Source organism: Entelurus aequoreus, linkage group LG02 (assembly GCF_033978785.1).
Source record: "Entelurus aequoreus isolate RoL-2023_Sb linkage group LG02, RoL_Eaeq_v1.1, whole genome shotgun sequence".
Lineage (NCBI taxonomy): Eukaryota > Metazoa > Chordata > Actinopteri > Syngnathiformes > Syngnathidae > Entelurus > Entelurus aequoreus.
Window position 1 is genome coordinate 40,533,136 of NC_084732.1, and position 13,862 is coordinate 40,546,997.

The window sequence follows — 13,862 nt, forward strand, 5'->3', positions numbered from 1 at the left end:
GCAGCTCACACTCCAGTGCAAGGGAGCAGAGTCGAAGAATGCATGAGTTTGCAGTGATCACTTCATTAAACGTTTGTTTGATATTATTTGTATTTCTTAAACACGTTTGCTACGAGTGTTTCACAAAGGACCAACTCAGCTAATGGATTCAAAATGGATTCCGACAATGCACTTTTTGAAAAAATCTGAACCCCTCTATTGCTTGTATTCCGTCACGTGACTTCTTCCCGGAAGTGAAAAGCAGTGGTGGTTGACCGGGCACTGCTGGCTGTACAACAGCCATCTTGGCTTGAACTATTCTAGTACAAAATAGGCTTAAATCTTCCTGCAAAAAGCAGATACGAGCAAAAAATTTAACTACCCATTGGAATGGATCCCTTTGCTTTATCAAAATAAGATTTGTCGAGTGATATCAACGATTATACGTCAGTTGCGTTCCCAGACATATCAAACTATTGTGCTCCAGACGCCATTGTACACGACAAAAAAGATGGAAACTTGGAAAGGCATGGAGGTCTAAAACTTCTTTGTGTGTTGCTGGGTCAAGGAAATTGGTTTCAAGACTCCCGGATAAATATGCATAATTGTTGCTCGTTTAAGGTTACATTTTATAATGTACCTTTGACATGTTGGACATGACCTCTGACATGTTTGTTGCTGTTGTACACAGCATGATCAATCAATCAATCAATGTTTATTTATATAGCCCTAAATCACAACTGTCTCAAAGGGCTGCACAAGCCACGACAACATCCTCGGTTCAGAGCCCACAAAAGGGCAAGGAAAAACTCACAACCTAGTGGGATGTCAATGTGAATGAGAAAACTTGGAGAGGACCGCAGATGTGGGTCCCCCTCCCTCTAGGGGAGACCGGATGCAATGGACGTCGAGTGGGTCTAGCATAATATTGTTAAAGTCCAGTCCATAATGGATCTAACATAATAGTGAGAGTCCAGTCCATAGTGGGGCCAGCAGGAGACCATCCCGAGCGGAGACGGGTCAGCAGCGCAGAGATGTCCCCAACCGATGCACAGGCGAGCGGTCCACCCCGGTTCCCGACTCTGGACAGCCAGCACTTCATCCATGGCTACCGGACCTGTGTGTCTCCCCCTCCACAAGGGAGAGGGGGGCAGAGGAGAAAATAAAATAAACGGCAAATCAACTGGTCTAAAAAGGGGGTCTATTTAAAGGCTAGAGTATACAAATTAGTTTTAAGATGGGACTTAAATGCTTCTACTGAGGTAGCATCTCTAACTGTTGCCGGGAGGGCATTCCATAGTACTGGAGCCCGAATAGAAAACGCTCTATAGCCCACAGATTTTTTTTTGGCTTTGGGAATCACTAATAAGACGGAGTTCTTTGAATGCAGATTTCTTGCCGGGATATATGGTACAATACAATCGGCAAGATAGGCTGGAGCTAGACCGTGTAGTATTTTATACGTAAGTAGTAAAGCCTTAAAGTCACATCTTAAGTGCACAGGAAGCCAGTGCAGGTGAGCCAGTATAGGCGTAATATGATCAAACTTTCTTGTTCTTTAAAAAGTCTAGCAGCCGCATTTTGTACCAACTGTAATCTTTTAATGCTAGACATAGGGAGACCCGATAATAATACGTTACAGTAATCAAGACGAGACGTAACGAACGCATGAATAATGATCTCAGCATCTTTGATTGTTGTCTTTGGTAAAAACTTAACTCTTTTAGGTTTTTCTCACATTTGCTTTCATTATTTAGACTCGCCGAGTTGGTGCTTTTCGAAACACAAGCATGAAAAACAAATTATATCTTACTTAAATGGGAAATAATAAACGTTTAAAGTATGTCAAACAAACCTTTAACGAAGTGAGCAATGCAAACTAATGCATTCTTCGACTCTGCTCCCTTGGACTGAAGTGTAAGCTGCTTTTCTCGTTGTTATTTTGTAAAATCTTGCACTCTTCTGCCCTTTTTGATTACATCTCGAGGAACTCTGAAGAAACGCAGAGTATCCTTTTTGCAATTTGAACGATTCGTAAGCCGAAAACACAAACACAGGCCATTTTTTCTTCGAGAAAGGCTAAATGGCGCCTAGCTTGACCACCACACATATTCAATGGGCGGGACGTGACTCGGAAATGACGTCAGTAAAATCGAAGCAATAGACGAGTGAATGATTGAATATCTATCAATATAAACTAGGAAGTGAAGCCGCGGGATGATGCAGGGAAACATTTGATTGGTTAGATAGTTGCATTGCGTTTGAGTGCTGCTTGTACAAATTTGATTGGTGAAAATGTCGATGATTGGCCAAAGTGTGCAGGGAAATTGCGGGGATTGGAAAAAGTTGTGAGGCCGCGCATAATTTGCGTGGATTGGTTAAATGTGCGTAATTTGCTGCAATCGTAAAATTGCAAAAGCCTGGAGGGACTGTAATCTATGCATTGTTTTCCCACTGCAGGGTCGGTTGTAACTGTATATCCGTTTTCCTCTTCATGCACAGTGTCGGCCATAATGAGGTCATTGGCGTGTGTCGGGTCGGCAATGATGCAGACAACCTGGGTCGAGACCATTGGAGTGAAATGCTTACATATCCCCGAAAACCTGTTGCCCACTGGCATCCTCTTGTCGAGGTAAGGACTGTACTGTGTGCCGATGCAACCAAGAAGACTGACTGTTACAATTCACGATTTTTAAACATTATAATTGTTATTATTGCTATTTAAGTCTATACTCTTGGTGTGATTGGTGGGCACATTTTGTAGTCCAACCTGAAGGGAAGTGGGTTAACCTATTTTGATTCAGAGGGACAGTTAGAAGTGGAAATAGATAAAAGATGCTGCTGGAGTCTCTGCCAAGCTTGGCTTTAATTCCACAGCCCATGTCTTTGAATTAATTATCTGCAAAATGTAGGAAGACTTTTGTCAGAAGTAAAAGAGGCTATTAAGAGAATGCATCACCTCATTAACTACCTTAATGAGGTAGGGCATACTGCTGGTCAGATCCTATTGTCACTGTGAATGGTGGCAAGTGGCCCCAAATGAAGAAAACAGCAGACAGCTAAGAAGGAATGCACGCTTTTTTCTTAACAAGGACTTGCAATGCCGTAGAATTTGCATGATGCCATGCCACTTTTCACTAAGATCTTGGGTAAATTCTAAAACAGTACACTGTTCAATCGTGTTTCCTACTTCCCATTGGTCTTGAATTGTAATGCACAACACTGCGATAGGAAATAACCTGTACTGACTGAAAAACATGAACCATCATATTATAGTATCTATAAAGTATTAGCCCACATTTCATGTTTTGTTTGTACACAGCTAGCCAAACAGCATATGTACTGTAGTTGTAATACGTGTATCATGATAGATATCATAATGTGACTCACTCGATGGACATGACTTGTCTCCAAATTCCAAATTTTCAGCTTTGTGTCACACCGACCTCACTCTTTTGGCTTCCATCTGCGCCAACATTTCACGCTCTTCTTCGCGCTGGCTTCTAGAAGCAGCAGTTCATCCTCCGTTCATTCAGCTTCTAAAAGATAAGGTTGTGATCCTCATTTGTTCAAAATAGAATAGCTGTCACCGTTGTTTGTTACCAAGTCTGTCATATCTAGAACACACACACCCTTGTATCTGGAAGTAAAAACATACATTTGTTGCTGGCAGTCAGACGTGCGCTGCTATGGAAATAGAAATGAATGCGCGGAAAAAGTCAGTCTCGGCATTGATTAAAATGACTAAAACACGGTAAATATTTAACATAGTACATATTGTTATGAACGTGTCTGTTACTACATGATACATATACCTGCAGTGTGTTTACAAAACATTGATGGAGGGTTTTGAAGTTGTTTTAGAGGGCTTCGAAAGTTACAACGGTGACTCCCATTAGCAGCTTCTTCCAAGCGTTTTATATCATCTTTAAAATCCTAATTTAAAAAAAAGCCTTATGTGTTCTTGTCTCTTATAATGATTGTGAACGATAGGCAAAATTTTTAAAAAAAAGTGCTGTTCCCCTATAACGTTACATTAGCATCGATACTCACCTTGGAGCATTGACTCAATGTAGCCCACTCATTCAATTCCATTTTTATAAAGTATGGCTGTGGTACCCATCTTCGTACAGGGTAGACACTTTTGTATGGGAGATGAATTAATGAGCAATATAACACTGGAATTTACAAGCACTTACGACCTCATATGACTGACTCGAGTGCAAAAATATATTTATATTTTGGGAACGTAAGCTTTAATTCCCATGCATAAATCCCATTGTGAGTAGTAAATGCTTATACAGTGAAACCTCGATTTACTGACTTAATTTGTTCTTGAACATTGTTCGTAACTGAAAAGTTTGTATAATGAATCAGAGTTCCCCATAAGAAACAAAGTAAACATGTATAACTCGTTTGAGCCTCGACAAAACTCCATATTTAAGTAAATAAAAAAAAGGCACACTTTGAATACATTATAATGTAGGAGAATGTTTGATATATAAACACTATATCAAACATATATCAAACCAACACAACAGGGTAATGGCTCAACAATCTCTTTTTTTATCCAAACAACAACAACAGCAAGCTGAACTTTCAACACACACAGTCTTGTTGGTTCTCCCCAAAACGTTAATAACCATGCTGCTATAATAAAAAAACAAAACGGAAAATCCTTTTTGCTTTGTGTCGGTGAATACCCAGGGAGTTTCAGAGTGGTAAACGAGCAGTGGTTTTACCTTACAGTTGTAGCGTTAGCACAAATCAGCACTGCGATGCGATCCTTTATAAGGCTGAAACGACGCGTCGACATAGTCCACGTCATCGGTTACGTAAATACGTCGACGCCGTTTTTGTGCGTCAACGCGTCGCATATTTACGTCACACTAGCGTCATGGCGGACCGCAAAGCAAATGGTGCGAGCGAGGGGGAAAAAATCACGCCAAAAGTCGTCAAAAGTGTGGAAGTATTTCAATACACAGCCTAATAATGTTGTTGTATGCACGCTGTGTCGAGCGTAAATGGCCTATCATAGCAGCACAACGGCTATGAACGAACATTTGAAAAGAAAACCATCAACTAGTCAATCGTCCGCGTGAGCATACGTTGTCATCATTACACAAAAACATGAATGTGTCATTTGTATCTGCTAGGGGTGTAACGGTACGTGTTTTGTATTGAACCGTTTCGGTACGGGGCTTTCGGTTCGGTACGGGGGTGTACCGAACGAGTTTCTAAGCTAAAGCTAAAGTGTTAACAAGCTGCTTTGCTCCTTCTGCCTCTGTCTCAGCACGCAGCATTGTCCCACCCACACAACCATCTGATTGGTACACACAAAGCATTATCAGCCAATCAGCAGTGCGTATTCAAAACTTTACCAGCCAATCAGCAGTGCATATTCAGAGCGCATGTAGTCAGCGCTTCAGCGTCGAGCAGATAGGTGTTTAGCAGGTGAGCATCAGGCAGTGGACTCTCCCCAAATGATAATAAACACCTCCCAGTCAACTACTAGTAACATCACTATGAGCCCGTTGACCTTCTAGAAACTTAAACTGCAGCTCAGCTCACTCGCAGTCCTGGCTTGAGGTGAAGGCTAATTACCTCTCAGTTCCAGCCACATCGACCCCTTCTGAGCGCCTATTTTCAGCTGCTGGGAATATTGTAAACAAGAAAAGAACCAGAGCATGTAGACATGCTAACCTTTCTTCATTACAACTGCTAGTCACTCACTGGAATGAGTAGAATTGGTTATTGTGTACTGTGTTGGACTGGATGTTTATTTTGCACATTTTAAAAGCAATACTTAATGTTTACAGTGCTCCAGAATATTTAGATTGGCACTTTTTTGTATTGGATGTTTATCTTTATTTTTGCACATTTTAGCAAATAAGCAATACTTTCACTTTTGTTGAAATGTTTACACTGTTGTTACAGAATATTTCGTTTTGCACTTTTTTGTATTGGATGTTTATCTTTATTTTTGCACATTTTAAAGCAAAATAAGCAATACTTTTACTTTTGAAATGCTTATACTATTGCAGAATATTAAGATTTGCACTGGATGTTTACTTTTATATTTGCACATTAAAAAGCAAATAAGCTACTTTTAATTTTGTTAAATGTTAAAAGTTTTAAATGTTTACATTGTTACAGAATATTTTGTCATGTTGTTGTCAATGTTGACTGAGTGGCCATACTTCTTTTTTTTTGTAAATAAAAGCCATGCCTTTTGAAAAAACGGGCCTACATTTATTTTTTCATCTTCATTTTAAATAAAAAAATAATCGGTAAAAAGAAAAATGATCTATAGATTAATCAAAAAATAATAATATATAGATTAACCGATTAATCGAAAAAAATAATCTATAGATTAATCGATAGAAAAATAATCGTTAGCTGCAGCCTTAATCCTTTATTTGGCTTGTGCCCTGGTAGTGCCTTCTCCCCAGCTGTAATGTAAGTCCGCTTCAGCATCTTTTTAAAAAAAAGTCCGGTCTCATCACTCTTAAAAACGTTGTCGTACTTTGCCGATGACATCCTTGAAGTGCTTGACAAACTCTTCAGCAGCAGATTTGTCGGAGCTAGCAGCCTCGCCATGCTGCACAGCTATATGAATACCAGTCCACATTTTAAACTGTTCGAACCACCCACGGTTCGTCTTAAATTGTTCTTCCATGCTGGTCACCTCTGGACATCAGGTCGCCATATAAATGGCAAGCCTTCTTGCAAATAATAGCCTCAGAAATGCTATTACCCGCAATCTGCTTCTCATTTATCCAGACAAGAAACAGCTTTTTGACCTGGTCTTGCACTTTATCTCTGTCCTTGGGAAGATATTTAACCCCTTTGGCAAAGTAAGCAACCATATCAACTTCTTTTTTTATAATGGTTGCAATTTTGGACATGTTTCTTCCACATTTGTGAGCCAAATCAGCAATTGGCTATTGGCGTACTGCTCTCAAATGTGTAAACAGGGTGTGACCTAGGAGTCACTAAAAGGGCCACGTCCGAGGAAATGATGTCATTAAAATGACAGCGACCTAAGGATTCCAGGGGCACACAAAGGGAATGAATGAAGCCTTCGTACGCCGAGAAATGGTTTGCACATAGAGGCATATTTGGTTCAATCTAAAGGTTTGTAAACCCAAAAGGTCGCAAATAGAGGTGTTTGTAAATCGATGTTCCACTGTATTTGCATCTCATCCTCCCAGTATTCTGGGGATTGTAATAATCAGCACATATTCTGCATATTCATGAAGACAGACATGGTAAATTGATTGCGTTTTCTATTTTGCTCAATTAATGTTGCGTTCCATGTACCTCGGAAGTTAGAAGTCGGAGCTGGGAATGACGTCACTGTTGAGTTGTGAGCATTCCAGTTATGAGCTAGGAAATCAAGATGGCGACATCTACAAACATGTTTTGCTTGCTTGCCGTGTCTAAATGTAAACAACTTATGGGAAAATATGCACTCTTTCTACAACCTTCAAACATGGTGGATGAAGAGGAAGCACAGATGCTATTGCTAGCGTTGTAGAACATATATACCACATGAATTTTTTTTAATTTACACCAATGTTTCTTAACCATAAGACCAGGGCTCATTGTTGGGCCGCATGCGCCCTCTAGAGGGATATCTGTTTCTCAGCTCTGGTCCGTATAGGGCGCAGCAGTACTCAGTTGTATTGCACTTTCCCACCACTTGTGGCAGTGACAATATCAAATGACAATATCAAACAAAGAGAAGAAGTCATTGAGAAAATTCTTAAGCGCAAAAAGTATTCATTTCAATTTTGTTGAGTTTAGATAAGAAATATATTCATTATACATTTAGTTTATTTTAGCACATCACAATTGTATGTAAACGTATTTTTGCTTATTTATCCGTCCCTTCTTATGCAGTACTGTATATTTGGTTAGTACTTATTTTTCTAATCAGCCTGACCTAAAGTTTGTGTTAAATAAATATTTGTGATTACCACATGGTTTTTATATCATTTGAAAAGGTTGTAAACTGTAAGTAGGGCAGATATAATTACTGAATATGATTAAAATCAATAGTGAGATTAATAATTCAGAGTTAATATTTGATTGAGCCTTAGGCTACTATGAAGTGGAAAAGAAGAGCCTCGAGGTCAAAAAGGTTCAGAACCCCTGGTTTACACAACAGTAACATAACCATATATAAATGTCCAACAATACATCATATATGGCCGATTTAGTGCGACAAAAACTAAACAGAAGTGCTAATAACGAATATTATAAAAGGTGCATGTTGTTTACATCCAGAGCAGCCATCTTTGAATCCAACTCGGGTTTGGGGAGAATGTTCTGACTTTCCGAGTCAGAAATCCGACTGTTTTCTCCTCTTTTAAACCTTTCAATTAAGTGTAAATATCATTAATTATTAATAATAACATACAGTTAAAGGTAAATTGAGCAAATTGGCTATTTCTGGCAATTTATTTAAGTGTGTATCAAACTGGTAGCCCTTCGCATTAATCAGTACCCAAAAAGTAGCTCTTGGTTTCAAAAAGGTTGGTGACCCCTGCCCTAGACAGACACGGTTCACTCGTGTTGTTGATGTAGGTTCAACAAACTCTTAAAATTGACGACAGCTAACATTGCTGACGAGTACAACTTACTGCACACATTTTTTTTCCAACTATTCATGTTTCTCCCAGTAACGCTTTCTGTCGTCTCCTTCATCACTCTTTATTCTCCATCTTGATCCCGCCCCCTTTAAGAATCCTATCATTACTAGTTATCACTCTCCTTGACTCTGATTGGTTCATTGTGCAAATTGACACCTGACCTAACACATGAACAAGAACCTGTCACTGAGACGTTCAAGGTCTGCTTTAACATTGGAAAAATGTGTATCTTTACGACACATTAAAGCATTTCTTATTTAGCAAATTTTAGTGATTAGAAACAATGAATTTAAATTACATGAACTGGGAAACAAGCAACAGAAGCAAAAAAATTAAAACATGCTAGATGAAAACCTGCAGCATGCAAACGAGATAAAAACTAACACCAAGTATTGTTTTTCATGGCTCGTCGCCTGCACGTCTTACAAGACCCGATCAAATGACTCCCTGCCTGCTTGCTTTGCTTTTGCGCCACTCACGCCATTTTAAATCACTATCAGATTTCCCATTTTAGATAGAGCACAGTGGGAAACTAACGAGAGAGAAAGTGGAAGACAAAGCCATGTCATGATTTGGCCTCAGGCTTCAAGAGATGGTTCTTCTTCTGACGGAAAGCTCTCCATGAGCAGTTCACGTGTCGGAACTGAGAAAAAAGGGCTAGATGTGCAAACAACGCAATGTCTATTCCCCTGTAAAGCTTACAATAAAATGAACATTAAAAGTATGAAAAGGTGACACAGATGAGGTGGAGGATGACATCATTAGGTTATCAAAGGTCCCAGAGGGTGAAAAGGCAGATTTTTTTGGCAGGGACACAACTAACCAGAAGGGGGCAGTAAAGCTCTGTAAAAAAAACTAAACAGTCAAGTAAACAAGAGTGGGTGCAATCTATGATCGTTTTAAAGTATGTTCTTAGCTCATAAATACTATTCCATTTAACACACATTGCTCAATATTTGAACCATTGTGTGTGTCGCTGTTGCTTGCGGATAATTGCATTATAAATAATTCTATGACTCCCAAAGTCAAGACAACAAGTCCGTTTTTTGTTTTTTTGTAGAGACAAAATACTTACTGTATATTGTCTTATTTTTGGATCTGTACTGTATTTGTTATGTATGTCTGGACGGCAGGCAAGTGCACGAAAGTAGTCATTTTTAGTAGGGAAAACACAGGTAACACAAAAAGCAAAGATGCATAGAGCAAAACACGTGTGAAGTAGTGATGTGCGGATCGATACTATAATATTGATACCGCCGATACCGGATTTTATGCTCTAGAGTTGATTGTCAAATCAAACTATGGATACTTTGAATACTTTTGTTATTTGAGATAATATAAATCATTTACAGAAACGCAGTGTAAAGCAACAAATCATTTAGATCTTGTCTAAATGAAACGTGATTCGTAAGTAACTAAAGCACAAGCGCATTCAATCATTCAATCTGTCATTTATTTAAGAAAATGACTGGCAATTAAAATTAGTTGTTAGTTTTATAAAACAGCAAGTGTATTTATCCTTTTATTGTAGGCTATTTGGATACACCATACAGATTTGACTACTAATAAGATAACACATTCAGTGCTGAATAGTGCCATTATTTGTTTCGCCCTGTGATTTTATATTGTTTGAAAATGATTCCCCAAGAGCACCAACACTTGAACTTTTTAAATTGTACCACACGCACTAGTATATTTGTACAAAGTATCGGATCGGTATTGCTGATACCAGCCTGAATTTTACTCAGTATTGGATTGGAAAGAAAAACAGTGGTGTCATACATTGATAGTGTGAAGCTTAAAGTGGACAAGGCAAAATGATCTTCAAAACTCATCAGGATTGGTAACCAGGGATAGGTTAGGGATCCAGTGCTCAGACAAGCGGTGTAGGCAAACAGGAAGTGTGAAAACAATTTAAAAAAGCATTAGACAAGAAACAATACAGAAACTCAGAAAAGTAATAATGTCAGAAACTGCCCTGCAAGATCATGATAATCTTTGAGAAAAGTGTGGATTAAATGTTGAACTGAAAATGCCTGGAGGTAGTTGAACACAATGTATCCCACTGGGCTCCCTCCAGCTGCTCATGATATTCTATAATATAGTCAGCTCCATTGAAATGGTTACCTCTCTTTTGAATAATGCAGCATGTTGGAAAAATACAATCACATCAACAAAACTGAAGTAATAACATTTTGGGCCCATGTGGCGATCTCAAGTAATTATACAATCGTTGAAAGTGTCTAATTATGCCCACCAATACAACTATTGATGTATTGTTGTCTTATTGTGCTTCTTTACAGTACCAGTGTACCACAGGTAGTAGCCAAGGAGGATCCTGTAACTCTCTGAAGGCGCCTCCTTCTCCATAGAGGGTCTCGCTTAAGCTACCAGTGCTGACAAATACTGCACACACACACACACACACACACACACACAAGCGCACAACACAATATCCATTGTGTTGGAGGATGAAGAGACATAACTGGACCAGTTGCATGTTGAATGATCACATTGATGGATTTTTTTTTTCTATAATGTTTGAAGAGAAAAAAAAACATATGCAGACATTTGACCTCTGTCTTCTTAGATTTACACTTTTTTTTAGATTGTCTCTTGTTACACGTCTTTAACTGAGGTGAGTGTGTAATTTGCACTATGTACTTTACAACCAGTCAAACTGCCTTTCTCTCTTTACTTTTGGTGGTGAATCGGTGCATGAGGTCATAGCTTGTTGGGATATCTCCTCAATTGTCTGTGTGTTTGTTCTCTCTTCTTTGGATGTATTGTTCTGTTTGTTGATGTGCAGTGAAAGTTGATTTATTCAGAAAGTGGTTGTCTGTGAAGAAAAAAAAAAGTAAATATTGTCAATAAGTATAATTCAATCAAAAAAGCCATTGTCGATCCGATTGTATCAGCAGGTTGTTGTTTTTTTAAGCATGTCAATTGTTTTTCTTTTTTTCTTCATGGCCACACTGAAGATAAAAATTTATTTTTTAAGATTTTAAAAAGGTAAATCTTATAAGAATAAACTCTCATCGCAAAAAAAAATTAATTTATGTTTAAAATATCTTGCATCAAGAAGAAGATTGTTGAAAAAAACAATTTTGACAAACAACAAAATAGTCAATGTTTTGTCACATCAAAACCATTCAATGTGATTATTAGATTTTTTTAATGAAAAAAGAGCTACAAAGACTTAAATCACAGATTTGGGGTTTGATTTCATATTAATTTGATATTATGACATTATCTCAATAATGCCGTAAATGAAGATAATGTGCCTGCTGATTCATTTAATATATGTTATTATTTATTATAACTTTATTTTCTATAGTTTTTTTTTCTTAAAAAAAAAAAGTATTTTTCCTTTTAATATTACCAATTCATTCTGGTGACATGAAATAGTTTTTTTTTAAATTGCATTTTTTTCTTCCATTTGGCCTGAATGGTAACTCTATTATTACCCCAATATCAACAATAGTCATGCGAATATTAAAATATCACCAAAAAAAAGAATAAATAATGTGTCAATTAAACGGTTATAAATGTTTTTTTCTGTATAATCACAATTATGTTTCAACATTTACGGTACTTGAGTAAAAAATGCTAATCTTGTACACAACTCTAACCTAAGGTATGTGTTTTTTTTTATTTTATCACATCAAATAAAATGGGACCAATAATACAGTTTTTGATAGCATTTTCATGAAAGTAATTTAAACACTTCTATTTTTGTTATCATAATGAACAGAACATATGAGTAGAAGTTAAAAAATATATATACTCCAAAGGCATCAGTGCCTCAACTGATGTGGAGGACACAATTGATACTGAAATATCAATACCTCCGATACGGCACACACTAGAAAAGCACTCGAGCGTTCAGACCTCCGCCAGGCCTTACCTCCCAATAGTAAAACAGTCCTGAATCCAGACGGTGATCCGCTTTACCCCCAAAATGTAATAATTTTTTACCTACCCCATTTCTGACATTTCCATGCAGGAAGTTTCATGAGTTTCTCCAGCGGACTGAAAGAAACACAGTGAACTTGTGATCGTATCTGTCATCCACTGTCTTTGTCTCCGTGGGTGGAGGCGGTTAATGTAAAGGGAAGGTAACATACTGTAGTAGAAATACTCCGGATCAGCACCAAAATCTGATCAGTTGTTCCCTGATAAAAATCCCGCCCATAATGTTTTGAGTTATGTTGTTCACTATCAACTAACTAACAGACAAACAAACCCCAACAACCTCTTGGCGTAGGTACAAACAGCAGTGGTGTTTTAATATTTGCAATGCCAAGGTTCACACAGGCCAAAAGAATGCTTAGTAAAAGTAACTTTTACAATCAAGGCAATTTGCAGCATGTATGGCTGTTTAGAGTAAATGTATACTAAATAAAAGGCAGCCAAGTGGATTTCTCAGACAGGGAATAGCTGCGTGTAGAAGCAGACAGCAAAAAAAACAATAACACCATTTTATTTTAAAACAAGCAAAATACAAACATTATTTTTGCAATTTTTCATCATGCAGTGAGTGAACCATTTGTTGCAAAATAGCAGGCCTACTTTTAATTTGGTGAGTCCAGCCTTAAAAAAAACCTTTGGATGGTTCATGAATGATGTGTGTAATGGATCTGTTTCGCATGCAAACAGGAACTGATTGAACATTTGGGGGTATCTGTATATGGAAAGTAACAGCAATTAATATATGTTTTCTGCTCTTGTCCAAGGCGACTGATTATGATTGGAAATGAAAACATTGCCTTTTTTCTTTCAGTTTGCAGTCACCTGGCGTCATTATCTAATGTATTTGTATTTACTTACAATGTTTGGAGATTGCAACATCTCTCCAGTGTGCCCATGTCGATGTTACTTTTAAGCTAGTGCTGTTCTGTTTGACCTGTTCTACAGTGAGTGGTTACAATAAAGTCTTGTAACTACAATAAAATGACTTCTATTCATTGGACTTTCTTACCTTATGGTTTTGAAAATTAAGAGGCGAGAGATAGTTTTATTTCAACAAAAATTTATCAAAATATTGACACTCTATTAGTGTTATAAGGTCAAGAACACCAGACAGACACAGCTAATCTAACTAAAAATGACTATACTAAAAAATACAAATCTGAGTTTTAATACCAAGTTTTACTGCTCTATGGAACAGCATGTAAACGTGAACACATATTTGCACATACATGCAGTCTAACATGCAAGAGGGAG

General features: G+C 37.8%; 1 protein-coding gene across 1 annotated transcript in view; it reads left to right on the forward strand.

The window, feature by feature from the left end:
* Positions 1 to 13,565, forward strand: part of syt9a (synaptotagmin IXa) — a 111,014-nt gene extending 97,449 nt beyond the window's left edge. The window contains exons 6-7 of the mRNA XM_062026782.1: positions 2,482 to 2,611; positions 10,940 to 13,565. Coding sequence (XP_061882766.1) covers positions 2,482 to 2,611; positions 10,940 to 11,008 — 199 coding nt within the window. The 3' untranslated portion in view covers positions 11,009 to 13,565. The remainder of the gene's footprint in view (positions 1 to 2,481; positions 2,612 to 10,939) is intronic.
* The last annotated feature ends 297 nt before the right edge of the window (positions 13,566 to 13,862 follow it).